We start from the raw sequence: 20214 nt of genomic DNA, 5'->3' as shown, positions 1-20214 counted from the left end.
AGGATGCGCAGCGGAAATACAAAGAAACAACTACAACAATGCTAACAAATGGATTTTACTTGGTATCCACCTCACAAGAGGTGACTAGTCCAAGGATCCACGCACACACACACACCTCCACTAATAAACACTCCTTAATGGTAACTACCAAAGGCGGAGAAGCCCTACAACACTCTCAATATAAGAAGAAGAAAGGGAAATACAGGATGAGCAAAAGCTTACAAGATGTACAGTAAAAATCCTAACCCTAACTTCTTCTTCTTGCTTTTGATCTGCCTCTTGACTTGGAAGAGCCTCCAAGAATCTTCAAGAACTGGCGATCTGGAGCTTGGAGAGAGTTGTGGAGTTGCTGGAGAGGATCAGAGATGAATTGTGTAAGAGCTCTACCGAAGGAATCGAGCGCCTGAGGCTTTTATCGACGCTAACGGTCGGATCCCGATCGATTGGATTGCTCCCAATAGATCGGGGAGGCTTTGGATCGATCGGCTGATCGATCCAGAGCGCCTTTGTGCTCTCGGTAAATTGCCTGGATCGATCGGCTGATCGATCCAGGGCTTATCGTGCGAAATCGTAGCTCTCAATTGATCCGTTGATCGATTAGGGTATCTGGATCGATCGACCGATCGATCCAGCGCTGTTCTGTGCGATCGCGCACTTGTCCCAATCGATCCACTGATCGATTGGGAGGAGGTTGTCGCGAAGACTCGCCCAATCGATCGGCCGATCGATTGGGCATGAGCCAATCGATCGGCTGATCGATCCAGCTCATGATTTCTCCCAAAAATCAAGTCTAAAGCCTCTTTAACCAACATCCGGTCAACCATGACCTGTTGGTCCATCGTGCCTAGCATCCGGTCACCCTTAACCTGCTAGAACTCGCTGACCAAGTGTCCGGTCAATCCCTTTGACCCACTTGGACTTTTCTCCTCTTGCTAAGTATCTGGTCAATCCCTTTGACCTACTTGGACTTTTCTCCTTGTGCCAAGTATCCGGTCAATCCCTTGACCTACTTGGACTTTCACCAGATGTCTGGTCAACCTTGACCCATCTGGATTTTCCCCGTGCCTGGCTTCACTCACCAGGACTTTTCATCTGCCTGGCTTCACTCACCAGGACTTCCAATTTGCCTAGCTTCACTCACTAGGACTTTCACCTGCCTTCACTCACCAGGATTTTCTCACTGCCTAGCTTCACTCACTAGGACTTTCACCGGGGTTCACTCACCAGGATTTTTTCTCTGCCTAGCTTCACTCACTAGGTCTTTCATTTAGCTTCACTCACCAGGATTTCCTTCTGCCTAGATTCACTCACTAGGACTTCCACCTGGCTTCACTCACCAGGATTTCCTTCTGACTAGCTTCACTCACTAGGACTTTCCACCTTCTGCCTAACATCCCAGTTAGGACTTCCCAGTCAAGTATATGGTCACTCTTGACCTACTTGACTCTTCTACAACCAAACCTGATCAAGTCCCGATCAGTGGAGAATTGCACCAACAATCTCTCCATATGAACAACTACACCTGCATTGTTCATGTATCGTCTGCATGTATTGACAAACATCGAAACCATGACCAAGACTCAAACTTGGTCAACCAGGTCAACCTTGACCTAAGGGATATTGCTCCAACAGTTGATTCCGATAGACCGGCTAGAGGGGGTGAATAACATGCACAAAGAGTTAAAAATTTTCTCTCGCTATAAGTTTAGCAAGGACATACAGTTAATTAAAAACAATAAAAAGCATGAATTAAAAAAAAAAAAGACACGACGAATTTACTTGATTTGCAACCGGAGAAGTTGCTAATCCAATGCAGTGGAAGGTCTAATAAGAAATCCCCTTCTAAGTAGGCAGAGTAGTCTCTTTACGAGCATTGAAAGCATGGAATCACAAAAATAGAATGCGAAATGAAAGTGCAAGTTTGTTATTCTAAACTTCGAGGACCAGAGTTCTATTTATAGCACACCAGTCGAAGTTAGTTGTTGGCTAACATATCAGCTCCTAGGCGTTAGTGTAGGAACGTTGGCGGGCGGCTAGAAGGGGGGGTTGAATAGCCTGCAAATACAAAAACAAAACCAACCCTTCTCGAACTCTTAAACTAATACTTGCATAAAGAATAAGCAGAAAGTAAATAGAATATTAAAAGAAGAGGCACAAGTATTTACTTGGTTACAACCGATGTGGTTATTAATCTAAGGAAGTTGAAGCACTAAATACTCCTTCAGGCAGAGAAGCCTCTTACAACGTTGAAACACAAAAAACAGAAGTTTAACTCTTAATTACAGCACACAAGCGTTGAAAGTGAATTTCTGAGTTCGTTGAAAAGCTTCTGGACCAAAGATATATTTATAGCCTTAGTTGGGGCGCCTCGAAGGGTTCCGAGCGCCCTAAGGGAGATAAAACTTTATCCCCAACGTCCAAATGGCGAAAGACTCGTTCTAGTCAAACTTCAAGGTCCGAGCGCCCGGAGCCATTCCGGGCGGCCCGGGCTGCTTCGGGCGCCCGAAATGGTTCCGGGTGCCCCGGAGCCTAAAGTCAACTAGTGTTGACTTTTTCATCCGGGGACCACTACTCCGGTTCAGTTTGCCTTGGACCGGGTCTTCAACTCCGACTCCGCTAGCTTGGGTGATCTCGACCATCCGGAAAGAGGCTCACCCGAACTCAAGTTCCGGTCTTCTCGAGCAGGCTTCCGCTCCGGCTCCTCGTCCCTCGGAATCGCCGCATGATTCCTTCTCGTCCGCCAGCGTACTCATCCGCAGTCTTCGTCCCTCGGTCGCACCAAGCCCGTCGACTCTCTTCCATGCCGACCTTCTCGCTAACTGTGTCTCTTGCTCCCCGAGCAATCTCCCGCTCCGGCTTCTCGTCCCTCGGAACCAACGCACACTTCCTTCTCGTCCGCCGGGGTACTCTTCCGCGGCACCTCGTCCCTCGGACACACCGAGCCCGTCGACTCTCTCCCCGTGCATGCCATCTTTCTCGCTAGCCGCGTCTTCCGCTCGACTACTTGTACTCCTAAGCTCTTGCATACTTAGACACAAGGTTAGAAATAAACAGGACCTAATTTAATTTGTTGATCACACCAAAACAATCTTGGGGTTCCAACAGTTTGGACCCTGTTCGGGCCTTTTGGACTTGGCCACCTTAATCTACTTCACAACTTCTTTCCAATGGGTCTTCACTTCTCGAGAGCTTGGACCCGGTTCAAGCACCTGGAGTCGGTTGACATGGACTCCATGCTGATCCCTTTTGACATCTTACTGATGTGGCCTGAAGGAATCTAGGTTTTTGGACTAGGTCCGGGCGCTTAGACTTGGTCTTGGCACCTAGATACAGTGAACTCAGCGGTTGACTTTGTCCGGTCGCTTGGGTGATGTTCCGACCGTCCAAAGTTGAGCTCATCGGAACCCAACTCCGGTCTTCTTCTCGAGCAGTCTTTCTCTCCAGTTTCTCGTCCCTCGGAAGCGCTGCGCGCGTCCTTCTCGTCCGTCGGTGTATTCCGTAGCTGCTCATAGCCTATCGATTCACTTTTCGTGTCATCCTTCTCACTCGCTGCATCTTCCGCTCAATTTCTAGTGCTCCTAAGTCATTGCACACTTAAACACAAAGCATTAAAACCACTTTTCCTAACTTAACTTGGTTGATCACATTAAAATCAACTCGGGACCCTTACATGGATCATGTCCCATGGCTACTTGTGTTCGGCTAAACTCGGTTAATTGAACTCAGACTAAGGGAGTCAGTCCTGCTGACTAGGCAACCTTAGTAAATCGGTTTAGTAAGTCAGAAAATCGGCAAATTGAAAGATCGACTCAACAAATCAAACAATTTAGGAAGTTGGGAGGTCGACGACTTGACTGATCGAGTTATCTCGATTGGTCTGACTTGGAACGCGACGTGGAGTTTATGTAAATCAAATCTTGAAGCATACCATCCGGACTCCTTATTAACCGACACCGAATCAAAAACTCACTGCATATAGATCTTTAACTACCTCCGCATCATTATCATTTAAAATAAATAAAAATAAATGCGTGGTAGAATTAATTATATATTTACATTTAGAAGAGAAATGAAGGTAGGAGTTGAAGGATGTAGTTTGGTCATGTCACGTGTTCATTGCCTACGCACGGAATCACGGATTCATTGTGGCATATGACCACATACAAAAATGCTGCGGTGCCTTGACTGGTTTAATCTCCTTAAACCGGTCGATGATTTGACCCATCCGTAAACCGGACGCGGTGTACAAAGTCGAACCAGAAGGTTGTCGGTGTCAAGAAGCAATCCGCTACCTGCTTTTTTGACCGGACCCTGCAAATTGACCACAAACCGTGCGTGAACCAAAAGAATCAACTAGTGAGTGATGTTGATTTAATGATTGTGTTTATTTATTCTATAATTTTTTTAAAAAAATTATTTTGAATTATAAATATCTTCAGTTCGTTGTAATAAATTAATGGATTTTATTTAAAGGATTGTAAATGGTGTTACATTGTTTATAAGTTTTATAAATTAATTATTAAATTATAAATAATTCTGAACATATTTCTTTAGCTCGTCTATATTAATGTACAATATGTGCTAGTCATTATTCTAAAAATTAATAGTCTTTCATAATTTACTTTCTTCGTATTGACCTTGAGACGAGTTAACGGAAGTCCTAGAGACGAATGTATTCACCTTTTATCACTATATACAAATCTCTCGAAAATAAGAATCAACCAATTAAAAAAATTTAAAAATATATAAAAAAATTTAAACAATCACACAACTTCAAATCCAACTCAAATCACACAACAGCTACTTTAGTAACTTAGTTAATTTTAAACTTAGTTTAGTTTAATATTTATTTACTTTATAAATTTTAAATTTTATTTTATTGATCAACCTCAGAAGTCTCACATGGTTGGCCATATAATTATTTGTAAAGAGTTCAATAAGGAGTCTGAACAATATCATCACATGATGCTTGACAATTTTATTAGTGGTGTAGTTAAGATTTTCATTCAAGAAAGGGCAAAGAGATGAAGTCGGTAAACACTGACGGTGATGTTGACAGTAAATAACGATGTTGGCTAAATGAAAGAAATTAATTAAGTAAATTTTACCTCAATTAAAAGATATTTTTTTATGGAGCATCGGCGAAGCGACAATGTTAGCCAAGTGAAGACAATGATCATGTAACAAATGACAGTAACGATGATGATAATTGGTGTTCGACAATAGTGACTTGGGCTATAACGATAACGACATATCGCGAAAGATTTTGTGACTAAAATTAGAGTTAGAAAAAAGAATATGAAAGAAATTAAGTTGGAGGTAATAGTGATACCGCTTGAGTCTTATATAACTACGCCCCTGAATTCTACCGTGGTGACCAACATAGCCAAGTCGGGGGCAAAAAGATAAATTAAGTTGAGATAATATACACAAGAGAGACCAAGTTGGGTTGATGCATCTCCCTCAAGTACATCTTTTCACCATATTCACACAATATTTTACTTAGATTCCATTCGTGCATCATTAATGACTAATCGATCAACTAATATTATCCACGAGTTCACATGTTTCACATACCCATTTTATATAATTTGCATTTTCCAATTGAACGATGACTTGGAATACGAAAATAAAAATACTAGCTAGAAAATCATCAAGTCAAATGTGTTCACCTTCACAATCGTCCTCTTAAGATAGTCTAATGACTAACACATGAAGTATTATTATCATGAGATCTAAGATTCAAATCTTAATATACCTGAGCATAGTTATCTTTTGCCACCATGTCTTCACCTCCACAAACACAAATTTATATATATTTTTTGATCAGCCATGCATGAATGGAAGTAATCAATATCCTTGCCTATAAATAATCCTACCTCGTGATCAGTTGGTTTCATTGAGCAAACTTTTTAACACCTTGGATCATAGATCATCGATCAGTGGAGTTGCATTGATTCCATAAAGAGAGCTAGAGAATATATATATAAGCTGATCTATGGGTTCTTCAATTGAAGCTCTGGCCATGGCTGGAGTTGACTATTTGGAGACTGGCATAGATTTGGATGACCAGGAGTCCAACAGCATTCCTCCTCCCCATCTGTTGGCTGTGGATCGAGAGAGTTGCGGAGAGACGGATGACGAAGATGATGACAATGATGACAACGATGATAACCGGACGGATGACGATGAGAAGAAGAGGATGAAAGTATCGTTGGTATTGTGGGCAAAAATGGTGGGGTTCTTGGTTCGTAAAAGTTGTTTTTAACTTGGATTTAATCAGTTTCTTTGGCTAATTAATTAATTAGATCTAGTCGAGTTAGTTAGAGGATTTGTATATATATGTTGTAGGTGTTCGATCGAGTTTATGTTTTCAATGTTTGGATAGTTAATTGAGCTTAACTAAAGTGAAGATTATATGTATATATACATGTGTATGAAATTCTTCTTTGACAAAAAAAATACAATAAAAATTATTTTTTAATTTTTATTTACATAGTACTAAAGTTATCGCAAGTCTTTGTTTAATCATTTTGAGATCAATATGGATCAAAGGTGACCTCCCCTTCCCGTTCTTCCGCCTCTATCTCTTCCTAATTTGTTTTCTCCATGATGTTTTTAGTGCTATTAGCTGTCATATCCAATAGAAGATGATTATACTTACCTCAAACATCCCTCACAATCTGTCCCGAGATTATATGAAAAGAGATAATCATCTAAGACCATCTATATAACTTGTTGATAATTAAAAAGTGTCATTATGAGAATATGTGTATCATCTTTAATGAAAAAATAAATTTTATCGAATCTTGATAAGGTACTCGTAACTCTTTTTAACCTTTCGTACCATTCTCGTGGCCATGATCACTACAAGAAGGGAGATACAACATGTGGGAAGTAGCATACACAAGTATACATGCACATTCTTAACCAAGCTCTCATAAAGGTAAATCTGTTACCTTATCGGCCCTTAACCAAGTTCTCATCTTCTGAGCTGATGTTGATTGGGCGATGGAGTGCCCTCGCCGAGCACATTACAAACATCATCTTTACTTTGGCAGATTTTTCTCACTATGAAGCTGGTATGATCTTGTTTTTCATTGAATCTTGCTAGAAAGTTTGATTCATCCAACTGACCAAACCATCAGTAACTACAGTCTATAAAATAAAGCTCAAGACAATCATTTGAACCAAATCTAAAACCTCTTCCCTCTGAAAGCAAAAAGGGTAGCCAAAGAACTATAATTATGCATACAAATCATGTCTATGGAAGCAAGCATCTCCATTCAATACCCTACAAGTACGAAACCAACCAGAACCACAACCAAACAATCTATAAACAAAATATTGGTCAAAAAAGAGTGTGTTCCATAGGAGTTAACACAGTGGATATGGTGGAATTTGTAACTAACTCAAACTCACATCCAAGAACTGGGAAGAAATATTTGACAGTTTTAATATCTGAACAGAAGAAACAACCGCGCTGATGAAATCTGATACAAATTTGTCTCATTCTTCAGCCAGAAGGATCTTGTATCCATGTACCAAATCTATCATGAAAGCAAATGATGTCAGGAATTTGTATCAAAGAAAATTCTAAGTGAGCGTCGAGTAACTACATGATGTAAAGAGCAAAGTTGAGAACATATTGACAGTTCTTCAATCAAATATGATGAAATAAAAATAAAGCAGAAATTGTAGTGTATTACAACTGAGTTAAAGAAATTGCATTTTACTTTTAAAAATTTAGTCTTCTCAAGCAAAAAAAAAAAAATTAATGGACATATCTAAGTGGTGATATAGCATGGTTTGTAATTCTAACAAATCACCAAAACTCGATACCACTCAGCACCAAGAATCAAAATCTTGAGTCGTGTCGTAATTTTGATCTTTGACCGAAAAGATTGTTCCAGCTATAACAGATTAGAGGTTTGAAGGAGGAAGAAGATGAAGCAAAGGAAGGAAACATTGTTTGTGCTAAATAGTATCGAGTTTCGATAATCTACTAAAATGATACATTTTGACTGATTCACCCGACATGGTACAAGATTAAAAACCATGTCCGACCCAAACAATGTCTCCTATTTCATCTCCTTTCTTCTTCAACTCCAATTCATTATTGGCACCATACATCGAAATATCAATGTGATACCGAAACAATATCGTTCTAGTTAAAGGACAAAACATTGGCACAGCTCAAGGTTTTGAACCTTATGATATACACAATGTTTTCACATTACAAGGGAACATAAAATGGCCAACATGTGTATAATCCCCATGAACTTATTTCTAAGGGAAATTTATAACCTGACGCATTAACTCTGCAAAATGATGCTTCAGAATTTCATGAATGGTCAACTATTATATACTCCATTCAACAACCCCCAAACCCCACTTGTTCAGCATCATTCTATGAAAGAACTTGGTACACATACCAGTACAACCACTTCTTTCCCCTTCAAAAGCTATTTGATGGTTGCTCTTAACTTCTATGCAAATATTCAGGCCATTGGTTTCTAGTTACTGATATGTAGATTGGGGACAGTAGTAAAAATTGACATGCATTTAGCAAAAAGCATATGATCTTCAATAAAATGAAAGAGAAAAGTACACTGCAACAAATTCAACGAGAATCCAAAAGAAGCTCAATTTTAATAAGGAAGGAGAAGAAATAACCCACAAGCTAGAGAATATGAGGAACCCTGCAATGAAAGGATTCCTAGAACCCCATGTGCAATCTCAAACCCCTCATGATAAGAAAACACCGTTGGTTTTGGTGAAGAAAATGCAATGAATACATAATATCATGTAACTCCTGTTGTCCTTTTCCTAATGGCTAATGCAAGTTTTGAAATTATGCATCAACCATCATCAAAACCAAGTTGCATTACCATGAACTGTTTCATGAGAAGAACCATAATTTTAAGTGCATAAACAAGGTTAATGAATAACTGGAAACCTCAATCAGTATGGTGGGCGGTTTAAGTATATCAGGCCACATAAGAACACTATGTTCTAAATTATAAGTTCCCTATCGTATGCAAAGAGAAGATAATTATACAAGCCCAAATTATTTGATTTATAATCTCTAGGGACTAAGATCAAAACCTCTAGAGAGTAGTAATTACACAGATTTTTTATTTTTTGACAGGAAAATCATGAGCAAAGGTTAGCGCTGCCAAAAAATGGAAAACAGGAGTATTTGGTCACTTAAGCATTTGATAAGGTTATGTTTGACAAAAACCTCAATCAACTTTATATCATCACATGCTGGACAAAAAAGTAAAGGATAGGAGTGAATCTACTATTCTAGCATAAACATTCCTTCGTTGTATTTTATGCTAGTATAAACAGCTTTTAGAAAATATGCTAGTATTGCAGTCATAGCAACATCATTTTCTTCAAATTTCTAATCCGAAGATAAGTCTCATACCTTTTTTTGTTGCCTTGTCATACATATCTTTGCGGATGTTGTCATTTTTCCAATCTCCATCATCATCTGCTTCCCTTCCATCATTTTCCATGTCACTTTCACTGGCGGTTTCCCACTCAGAGTCATCAGCCTCTTGCTCGTAGATATCTCCAGTCCCATCATCAGTATGAATAACACCATGCTTTATGGCTGCTTCTCTAAATAACCATGCAGCACGCATCTGTTTCTTCACTAATCTTTCAGCATAATCAGGAACTTTGTTGTGCTTCAGAGAAAGATCAGGATCATTAGATTGTGAGCATTCGTTAATGAAAAGAATCGCATCTAACAAACTCTCCTTTGCTAAACCCAGCATATCATATGCTTGGGCTCTCCTCCAAAGACTTTTTGCATGGCGATTCGGAGGGTTATGAAGACATAAAGCCCGTGTAGCATCACTTATGGCTGCTAGTGGTTGCTGCAAGAGAAGATAACACTGAGCCCTGTTGCTGTACAATACAACTCTCTCTTTTTTGGACTTCATTGGGCACAATGCCAGAGCTTCAGAGTACTTTGATGCAGCTCCAGATATATCTCCTGAGGAGAATAAAGAGTTTCCTTCCAGCTTAACAACCAGTGCTGCTGCTTGTTTTATTTGAAGATCCTCCTTTGGCATGTTTTTCTCCCATTTTAATCTCTGCCTAGAGCTCAAAAGCTCATCAATCAGTTCTTTTGTACGTGTGCTGATGTAACTACGAGCAGTTCCTTGTGCCTGGCAACATTCTTGAAGGACGTTAACAATAGTGTCCCCTAATCTTTTATGGTCACCAAGGGCAGTAATTTCTGCTAAATCTGTGAGGGCTGGAGCGGCTTTATCTATTACCTGGAAAAGAGTATCATCACACAATCAATAACTGATCTTATCTTTTAAATTTAAAACCAAGCATAGTAACATCCTGTTCATACTTTTGAAAGGACTAAGCAAACAACAGTTATTGATGCCAAGGCATCAAAAGCCACCAAGTATTATGTAATACAAACAAGATGAAACACTAAAATTTTATATCATTGCTCAATTCAAGAAATGAATTAAAACTATCTACTCCACAATTAACCTTTCATATGCTAGAATTCATCCATTTCTCTGAATCTTTGATCTTGTACACAGCAAAATGCTATAAAATAACAACTTAATCCATGTTTACCCTGGTGGAATCCATAGCAGGGGAAAGGAAAACTCAAAACTTTAAAAAACTCTCTTGTTTATCCCAATGAAAAGTCAGCAGAGAGGATTCGATCCTTCTCTGTGGATGATTTTTTCTCCAAAATCTCATCTATCATAACATGGAGGGACTACCACAGCAATAATAAACTCCTTGATTAAATCCTACTTTTTGCCTGTGAGAGGTTCTGGGGCAGCAAGATTCGATGAAGGGGGTCAAAAAGACAGTCTCTCGATGGCATGACGGTGGTGACATTCAGCGAATGGCCGAGCTCCCAGCAGCATGGTGGTGCTTGATCAGACAACAAAGGTGGTTAACTGGCTGTGTGGTCAGGCAGGTAGGTGGCAGCTGCAGTGATCAGCCAGCGGCATGTGTTGGGTTGGCAGTGCAACACCATGTGTCAAGCAAGCAAGCGAACAAAGAGGACGAAATCAGCAGCAGGTGGACGACATAAGCAGGTTGTCAATCAGTGAGGATATTGGGTTAATTTATCTCTCCTCTCCCCATATAGAGCACCATAAACAACTTCAACTCCTTCCTTCCCCTTCTCTCTACCTTGTCATTCCTCTCCCTCTCTACCCTCTCCTCTTCTCTCCCCATGACTAGGTAAACAAAGTCTCAATCTTTCAAATTCAAGTTTATGTTTTTAACAATATATATCAGAATGTCTATTCCCTGTGTATGGGTCCAAAAATGAGAATGTTAACAAATCCAGTTGCAATTGAAAAGAGTCCATTAAATAAGTTCTTATGTCTGATCATTAATTTCCATATTAAATATAATCAGTAAAAATGAAATAGTACAAATTGTAATATGTGTCTCCTCGAAGCTAGAAGTAGAAACATAATTAGCTAAACATTATATCAGAAAGAGGAAATACCTGCTTTGGAATTGAGTTATGCAACTTATGTAGGCAAAAAAATTAACCACCCACATACAAGCACATCAAGCACAAACTAAATGGCCATCATATATGCAAACAAGCATAATGTAACTTTTCGTGGATAGGAAGCATATATGATTTTTTTTACCTTTTGTGAAGTATTCTGATCTTGGAGTAACCAAAGAAGACAGTCAATAGCCATATACTGCCAGTCATCTGATGATCGGGCAATGTTGCATAGTGCTTCGACAATATCAGGACAGTTGGCAACAGGAGCTCTCCCAAGCTTGTGTTGACATATTGTCCGGAGTAAACCAATACCTGCCGGTGAGTTCTCATTAACCAGTCCTCCCCACATGCCCGGCAATTTAACCAAAAACTCTGGTTTGCAAATGTCGAAGAGAAACTCTGGCTTGAAAGCAAAGCAGTTAATAAGCTGAAGTGACCAGCACTGTAACTGACTAGCCCATTCCTCTGCCTTCCTAGATTCCATTTCCACTCCTCCCATTCCACGAGTAAGCAGATCACAATGATAGCTTATCCTCCTATCCACAAACTGGTAAAAATGAGAATAGACAATCTCAAGAGAACTTGATGCAAGCTGAATGGCAAGCTCAAGTACTTCTCCATGATCTGCAACTGCAGGAAAGCTACTAGGATAAGTTGCCAAGTGTCCTAATGCTCTAACTGCTACCCTCTGCTCCACCCAAGTCAATCTACCCCTTAGAAGCTCAACCAAGGGAGGAATGACAGAAGCAGGGACTGCTCTTTCAGCAAATTCCTCCATATTCATAGTGTAGGACCCAATTATATGAGCTGCATAGTATGGGATATAAATGTTCTGGTCATGTGAGAGCCATCGCCTATTCTTTAAGCCTTTCCATATCAATGCTGCCATGCATTCAAAGATTCCTAAGTTGATGAACTCTGGATCATTTGGATGAGCCATGGCAGTGTTCCACAGTCCACTGATAGGAAGAACTTGACCATCATCATCCTGGGAAGGAAGCTCTCTGAAGAATTTCAGGATACTTGACCGACGCTTGCTGGGATTGCCTTCCTTGATGACACAGAAGAAACAACCTGGATAAGGGCAGTCGGGTGGGATCTTCTCCATGACAATAAGAACTTTGAGTTTTTGATCTAGTCACTTTATTAACCCAAAAGACCTGCTGCACAAATATATCATAAATGTGTCAAGATAAACCAGCTACATGTAAACATCAGAGTTCATTGCCTAATGCAAGTTGGCTCTACTTTAACATTAAAAGAAATCATCAATCATGACAATTTAAAAATTTTCATAAATATACTCAATTTTCTGTTATCTCTAGGCAAGGATATAGAGAATCAATAGTTTCGTTAAAATTAAAATCTTCATAATTCCTTTTATGTAATTTTGGTGCAAAATACATATAGGTATGAGAAAGTTTACATTTTGTAAGTGAGCTCTCTTCCACCATAGTAATAAAAGAGAGAGAGAGAAGAACAATATCAATGCAGTTTCACAAATTTAGCATGTCCTAAGATGATTATACAAATGGAAAGGTCACAAACAAAATATATTATTCCAATGCTCGTTTACTTGATTCATGCTTACAAATCAATGCAAATGCTTAACCCTCATAACAACGACAACTAAGCGTTATCCCACTAGGTGAGGTCGGCTATATGAATCCTTTTACGTCATTGAACTATATCTCCTATTAGATCATCATCTATACTTAAATAAATTTTATCTTGTTTTATTATTTCTAACCAATTCTTTTTTAGTCTTCCTCTTCCTCGTTTGATATGTGTGTTTCTCATAGTTTCATATCGTCTAACAGGAGCATTTATTGGTCATATAAGTACATGTTTGTACCATCTTAAATGTGTCTCTCAAAGTTTTCCTATGCAACTCTGACTTTCTCATAACTCAACGCTAAATCCAAACCAATCTCTGGCCAAGACCAATGCAGTCTTGGCCCATCCTAAACTGGTTTATAATAGAACTCTGATCTGCCAAGTCCAATGCAACCCATCTATCCAGAACTAGAAACCAGTTTAGTTTAGCCTAGAACCCAATCCGAGCTTTAAACAAGCCTAGATTTAATGACAAATTTAACCTAGGTGACTAATTAATCAAAATCAAACTCTAAACAAGGTAATATGGCACCCACTAACCCCACACATCAACTCCACAATCACATGCTCAATTCCATAACTTCATAAAACACTACATTATCATTTTCAATTAAAACTTTACAATCGTTTAATCATGTGTTGTATTTTATTAATCAATTTACAGCTTCATATAATGATCAATAAACTTAAAATCAACTCAACTGCATAATATCGAAAATGATTGTTAAATTTAGACATCAACAAATACTACCGATTTCTTTGGATGTGCACAAAGCACAGTTAAAAGTATAGCAAAGAAATGGCATGTTGAAACTCTAGCAAAAAAGGGGCAACATTTAGGTAATTATGTTGTGCAAAACCCCATATGATAGAACAACCACACCATGAGATTGAAGAGCTCATAATAGCATCATAAATGCTAAGATAGCACACACGCACTCACTCACGCACGCACACACGCACGCACGCACACGCGCACGCACACGCACGCACAACGCACACACACACACACAAAATAAAGTATGGGCGGGTTGTGTTAGACCACTTCCTTGCAATTTATATAAATTGAAAGGGCCACTCACTTGAGAATTGTATGTTTAGCCCCAAGGAAAATATTAGCCATACACAATTGCGTGTTTTGCAACACCTAACACTCTGTCATGACATATAAATTTGGGTTTCTCAAAGATGACCAAAGGAAGTCAAGCTAGGTAGAGTTCAATCTAGCTCAAGTTAGGTTAAATGTATTAAGATTGGTCGTAGATGAACCAAAGAGCTATAGGGGGGTGAATTGCACTTTGACCTGAAATTGTCATTTAAAATCAATAAATTATCAAAAAATACAATACTACTTGTCACCAAGACAATATCTCGGGTGTCGAGTATTTTCGTGTTAACATTTGACACTCCTTGCCTCCTTGGCATGCTAAACTCGAGTTATTTTTTTTGTAGAGTTTTTCTTCATATAAGATAATGTCCAAATTGTAGCATTCCAAATGGAAAAACAAAAAAAAAATAAAAGTTGTTTTCTTTTCTTTTACATCTTCATTTCTTTCCTAACTCTGCCCATGATGAATTACCTCCCAAGCTCGAATAAAGGAAGAGGGTTGCGTTAGGTTGTCAGGGTTGAGCTAAGGCAAATGTTAAATGATCAAACTTCTTCATCTCATTCCTCCTTCCATTTCCAATTTATCGCCGACACCATACATCGAAACACCAATACGATATCAAAATAGTATTGTTCCAATAAAAAATCAAAACGTTGGCACGACTTAAGATTTCAAACTCTACCTGAAATGAAATTTTTTTCAAGGTGACACAAGTTAAGCCTAGTAGAAAAATCAATCAAGTAAAGCAAGCACTAATATAAGGGATTTTACAAAGCTCATAAACTTCAATTTCTACTCCATGGCCTATGACTTGTAAGGAGAGTCACCCTAGGATATCCTTTCTCTTTCCTAAAGGCAAAGAAACCTCTTACAAAAGTTTCTTTCAATGAAAGTAAAGTAAATTAATCTTGTAAGAAAAACAAATAGCAATAAGACTAGAGATACAACAATTGAAACAATGGCACCATCTCTAGCTTTTTCTTAAGCTTTTTACCAACCTTGGCAAGCTAACCTTGCCCCTTTATAGCCTCTAAGTTGCCTTCAAATAAGCTTAGTTCATTATTCTATGCAGATCCAATTGACTCGACTATTTTCCAGTCTCAGTTTTTCCTAATTAACTATTTTTGTGATCGTGTAGGCTTTTGCCTAGCAACAAATACTTCAGTGGAATCAACTTAATTCTAGTTGACTATGCTATAGATTACATAATTTAGCTTCAACTATTGAATTAACAATCAAATTCTAACTTTTTATCGATATTCAGATAGTTGATTGAAATGCCTTCCGTGACACCCTACTCAACTCCCAAATAGAGAACAATATTAACATATATGCACAAAGAAAGTATTCAGTTGATTGCCAAGTCGACTCAACTTAAGTCAATCGACTCCACTCCAAACGACTCCCTTCTAATTACAAGCAGAACAACTTAATTTAACTCTTTAGTCGACTCAACACTGCAATCAATTGATATCTGGATCATTGACTACAACTAAACTATGGTTGAGTTCTCACCCAAGTCAAAATCTACCCAAAATCAAAGTATAGGTCACTAGTAGACTCTCACAGCTCACTAAGAGTTTACATGTGTTTGCAACTTTACTTTTGCCAAGATTTCATCTCCCATTATGTTTTTAATCCCTTAGATCCACCAAGTCCTTGACTTGTTCCACATGTCATTCTTCATTAAGTCACCTACGTAGTCCATCTCTTGCACTTGTGGAAGCTATCAACCCAACTCCAGCCAAAACCTCTTGGCCATCATTCAAACAAGTAAAGCTCATGAGCTTTGTATGCGTTTTATCAAGTCCCCACAAACTCCATGCGCATACACATCATTCAAACAAAACTAATTTAAAATGAAACACATCAAAACATGTTGGTCGATAACAAATAATTACGACATAATTACATTAACGAAATGGACTATGCCTAGAGTGTAACCAGTTTCAGTTAAGTGAGCTCAATAGGACTGGGAAACACTGTGACAAATAGTGGATCTTGGAATAAATAGAGTTCAAGTGAGAATGGAAATATGTTGTAGCTAGGGAAAAAATTTCTCCTTGCACAAAAACCAAAATCACCATAATAATTAGAATCTCTCTGCTTGTGTATGACTTTGGAGTGAGTGTTTATCCAATGGTCCTCTATTATATGTTGCTTAACTAATAATATGTTCACCTTTTTTTGTTGGATTAACTATTTTCCACCTAACTCAACTATGATTCCTCAAGTCAGTCCCTATTCACAAATGTCTCTTTTCGCCCCCTTACACATGTCCTCCATTCGATGGTCAATTACTCTAGTAGGTATTTTACCCACATTGCTCCTATATTTGGTCCAACAATATTGTGGACTATGTAACATGTACACATCCAATTTGATACCAAGTTCTTGCTATTGCCTATTGGTTGAATGCTATAAATGTTAGTTAGAGCCCTAGAGCCAATCATTTGATGATTGTATGGACTCATTGTATCATATTCTTGTATATTAATAAAGGCATTTGTTTGGTTATTATACTTATTTGTATTAGTGCCAAATAGACTAAGTATAATAGCGTCCTTGAGTAGAAGGTTCATACCTATATCAATCGATTAGTTGAATCGATAGTAAGATGATATAGGGAACACTACTCTAAATCATTCCTACTCATATTAACATTCAGGGACATTGTTAATGCAATAAGACTAGCATGTAGGTCAGCTCGATGACTTGATCTCACAAGTCATGGATATAGAGATATCAAGCTGACACATGGGTATACATTGGAGAATGTATACTGAATGACCCGCCATGAGAAAGTATCATGGATCATTATATGAGTGTCATATACTTTCTCATGTGGCTATTAGTATGACTATTAGTCCTTAAACCTGAAGTCACCATGGATCCCTACATAAGGAGTTATGTACTTTGGTTTCGTCAAACGTCACCTGTAACTGGGTGGACTATAAAGGCGATTACTGGGTATATAACAAATTATGTAGAGGGATGTGAGTGATGTAGATGAGATCTATCCCTCCCATATGACGGGAGCGACATCGGTATTCTTGATAGAGTGAGACCACGAAGTGCATGGTCATGCCCAAATGAGTCAATATGGGATATTGAGCTCATTTGATTGAGTGTGTCTACTTGGAGTTCAAGATTTAGATTGATTAGAGGATGACACGATCTATGCCTCATATTGATCAATCTAGATGTCTAGGATAGAAGGACATTGTCATATATTGTGAGGAGTCACAATTAGTAGTCACAAGGTGATGTTGGATCTCGACATTTCTTGTAGCTTGGGTAGTAATGATGTGTTGCTAGATACCGCTCATTACTTATGCTCCTAAATGGGTTTAGGGCATTGCCAACGTTACAAGAACCTATAGGGTCACACACTTAGGACATTTAGATGGAGATTTGGTTCATATGATGAACCAAGAGGATTAGATTCATTTGATGAATCAAATTGGATTAAGAGTAATCCAAATTGGGCTAATTGAGTTAGACTCAAGTTGATTCATGTATTTAATGAGTCTAATTTAGATTATGACTCATTAGATCAATTTAATTTAATGAATTAGATTCATTATATTAAGTTGGCTTGAATCAAATGGTTAGATTAGATCAACCATGAGAGAGATTGAGTCAAGTTTAACTTGACTAGAGAGGAAGAGGTAGAATCAAGTTTGACTTGACTCTTTGCCACATCATGAGTGAGGTGGCGAGATGTGGACCAATGGTGTTGCTCCACATCATCATGGTTTGCCATCTCATGGAGGTTACAAGCCTCCATTGCATTTAATGTGGCCGGCCACATTAAATGAGTGTAGGTTACTCATTTGCCACATCATTAGTGAGGTGGCAAGAGGTGGACCAATGGTAATGGTCCACATCTTCATGGTGTGCCACCTCATGGGAGTTACAAGACACCTCTTAATGGCCTCCACTTAATTGTAATTAAGTGGAAATGGGGGTTACACAACCAAATGTGGCCGGCCACTTTAGTGAGGGGAAGAAAATGAATTTTTGATTCAACTCCTCATTTTACTCCTTTCTTCTTCTCTAAAGCTCTCCCTCTCCCTCTCCTCTTTGCTTGGCCGAATCTCACCAAGGTGCTAGCACACCTTTTGTGTGAGGTTTCTCCACCTACGTGTCCGTGTGGATACTTCTAGAGGACCGGCGCTTGACGCTCTTGAGATCCGGCAACTCCTTGGAAGAGCGGGAACGCGAAAGGGCACGCAACAAGGGTAAAATTCTCAACACATAGATCTAGGAGTAGATCTAAAGTTTTTGAAACTCGTATTTGTATTTTGTTCGGTTTTCCTTGCACGGATCTACGGCTTTGGGTGATTCGGGGTTTCCGCGACGCGAAAAGCGGTTTTCGCAGCCCGGAAAACCCAACAATAAAGACTGTAGAGATAAAATACAAAACAATTCCACTTCAAAGTTTGATATACAAACTATAAGTCCCAAACAAAAGAGAACATTGTTGCACATCTCACATTGATTATCCCAATTTTCATTGGAAGAGTACTAATTAAGGCTATCACTTATTCAAGAGTGTTAAGTACATAAATCTGTAGGTTTTTTAAGAATGATGACAAATATGATACCAAGTAAAGAGACAAACTACCAGGTTCTCAGGGAATGGACTCACATTTTCCTTTTGAGAATCGAAACAATTTCTAGTTGCTCTTCTCATGTGAAGAATTCAAAGCGTAATTAATTCCAACTAAAACAATAAGCAAAATTATTTCTTTTCCAGGAATGATCAACCTATAAGGGAGGTTTTAACTTAAAGATCAACCCTGATACCTTGATATGAACAGGAAAATCAACTTCCCCACTCTAACCACCTGAGAAACTACTCCAATAGCATACCTCTCTAGCATAATTTTTTTTAAAAAAAAAAAAAAATGAGATCAGTTGGGAAACCAAAAATGCCTAAATTCTACTATGACTCGAAGCATTCTCTCCATTCATCTGAAGAACAGACTAGATCTGTCCACATCACATTACAGGCTCTGCCAAAATGCTGCGAGAGCATCCACCAAACGTTTATCTGTACGGAAATTTAAAAAGGACGTCTACTTCCATTCCAGAGAAAAGGGGCTGAATGCATAAAACCCTAATTGCAAGGCAAAGCTAATCCCCAGAAAAGGGGCATCTTTTCACGAAAGGAAGCCTTTATACATAAACAACTCTTTCTCAAAAACCTTCTCCAAACGCTACCCTACGCTCTTTTCCTACAAATAAAGAAGAGAAACGAGGCGAAGGAAAGGATTACTGGTCAACTCACCTGAAAATGGAATCGATGCGGGACGAAACACACCCGAAAAAGAACGGCGGCGAGATCGGACAGCAAACAGCTAGGCGAGCTAAGTGAACAGGAACTGCGCAGACTCAGATTCCTCCGATGACAGAAGACAAACACGAGCGCTTCCAGCGATGACTGATGAGTGGCGCCTCGAGCGGTAGACTGTGTCAGCAAAACGGCCCTCAATCCGCCAATTTACGCTCTCGCTCTCTCTCGCTCTCTCTGACGAGCAGACAAGGAAAAGGAGACAAGAAAGTGGGCAGTGTGAGTGTGTGCAGCGGCAGTGCAAAGAACTTGTCTTGTGATTTTAAGGTAATTTCATTTCGTACCTTGTAACTTTAAATTTTCAATTTGACATCCATCTGTTGTCTTATGTTTATTTCAAAATTGTCATATTTTTATCCCCTCGGATGGGTCTAATGATTAGTACATGAGGTGTTGCCATCAATGAAATTTAGTATTCGAATATCGGCAAAGTCGAGATAAATATCTCCCTTATATGTACAATGTTTATTTCAAAATTACTTCTATTTTTTACTAGCAACTCAAGGTTATAACTAGAGCACCACTGTATCAAATATTTTTTTACTTTTATTTATGATGTCTACGTTAATATCATTAATTGAATATCTTAATTCTTAAATATA

At 38.8% G+C, this 20214-nt stretch overlaps 1 protein-coding gene across 2 annotated transcripts; it reads right to left on the bottom strand.

The window, feature by feature from the left end:
- Positions 1–7228: 7228 nt before the first annotated feature.
- On the bottom strand, positions 7229–19856 carry LOC122029460. Of its 2 annotated transcripts, none has more exons than XM_042588448.1 (4): positions 19550–19856; positions 11667–12690; positions 9434–10295; positions 7229–7550 (listed from the first exon to the last, which is right to left on the bottom strand). In XM_042588448.1, exons 2-4 carry the CDS (start codon positions 12633–12635, stop codon positions 7510–7512), a joined length of 1872 nt encoding a protein of 623 aa, XP_042444382.1. In that variant the 5' UTR covers positions 12636–12690; positions 19550–19856; the 3' UTR covers positions 7229–7509. The 2 variants fall into 2 exon arrangements, with proteins under 2 accessions (XP_042444382.1, XP_042444383.1); XM_042588449.1 differs by having other exon boundaries at positions 11667–12687.
- Between the last annotated feature and the right edge of the window lie 358 nt (positions 19857–20214).

This window comes from Zingiber officinale, chromosome 10B, assembly GCF_018446385.1.
Source record: "Zingiber officinale cultivar Zhangliang chromosome 10B, Zo_v1.1, whole genome shotgun sequence".
Classification (NCBI taxonomy): domain Eukaryota; kingdom Viridiplantae; phylum Streptophyta; class Magnoliopsida; order Zingiberales; family Zingiberaceae; genus Zingiber; species Zingiber officinale.
This window is presented reverse-complemented; position numbering and strand designations above follow the sequence as displayed.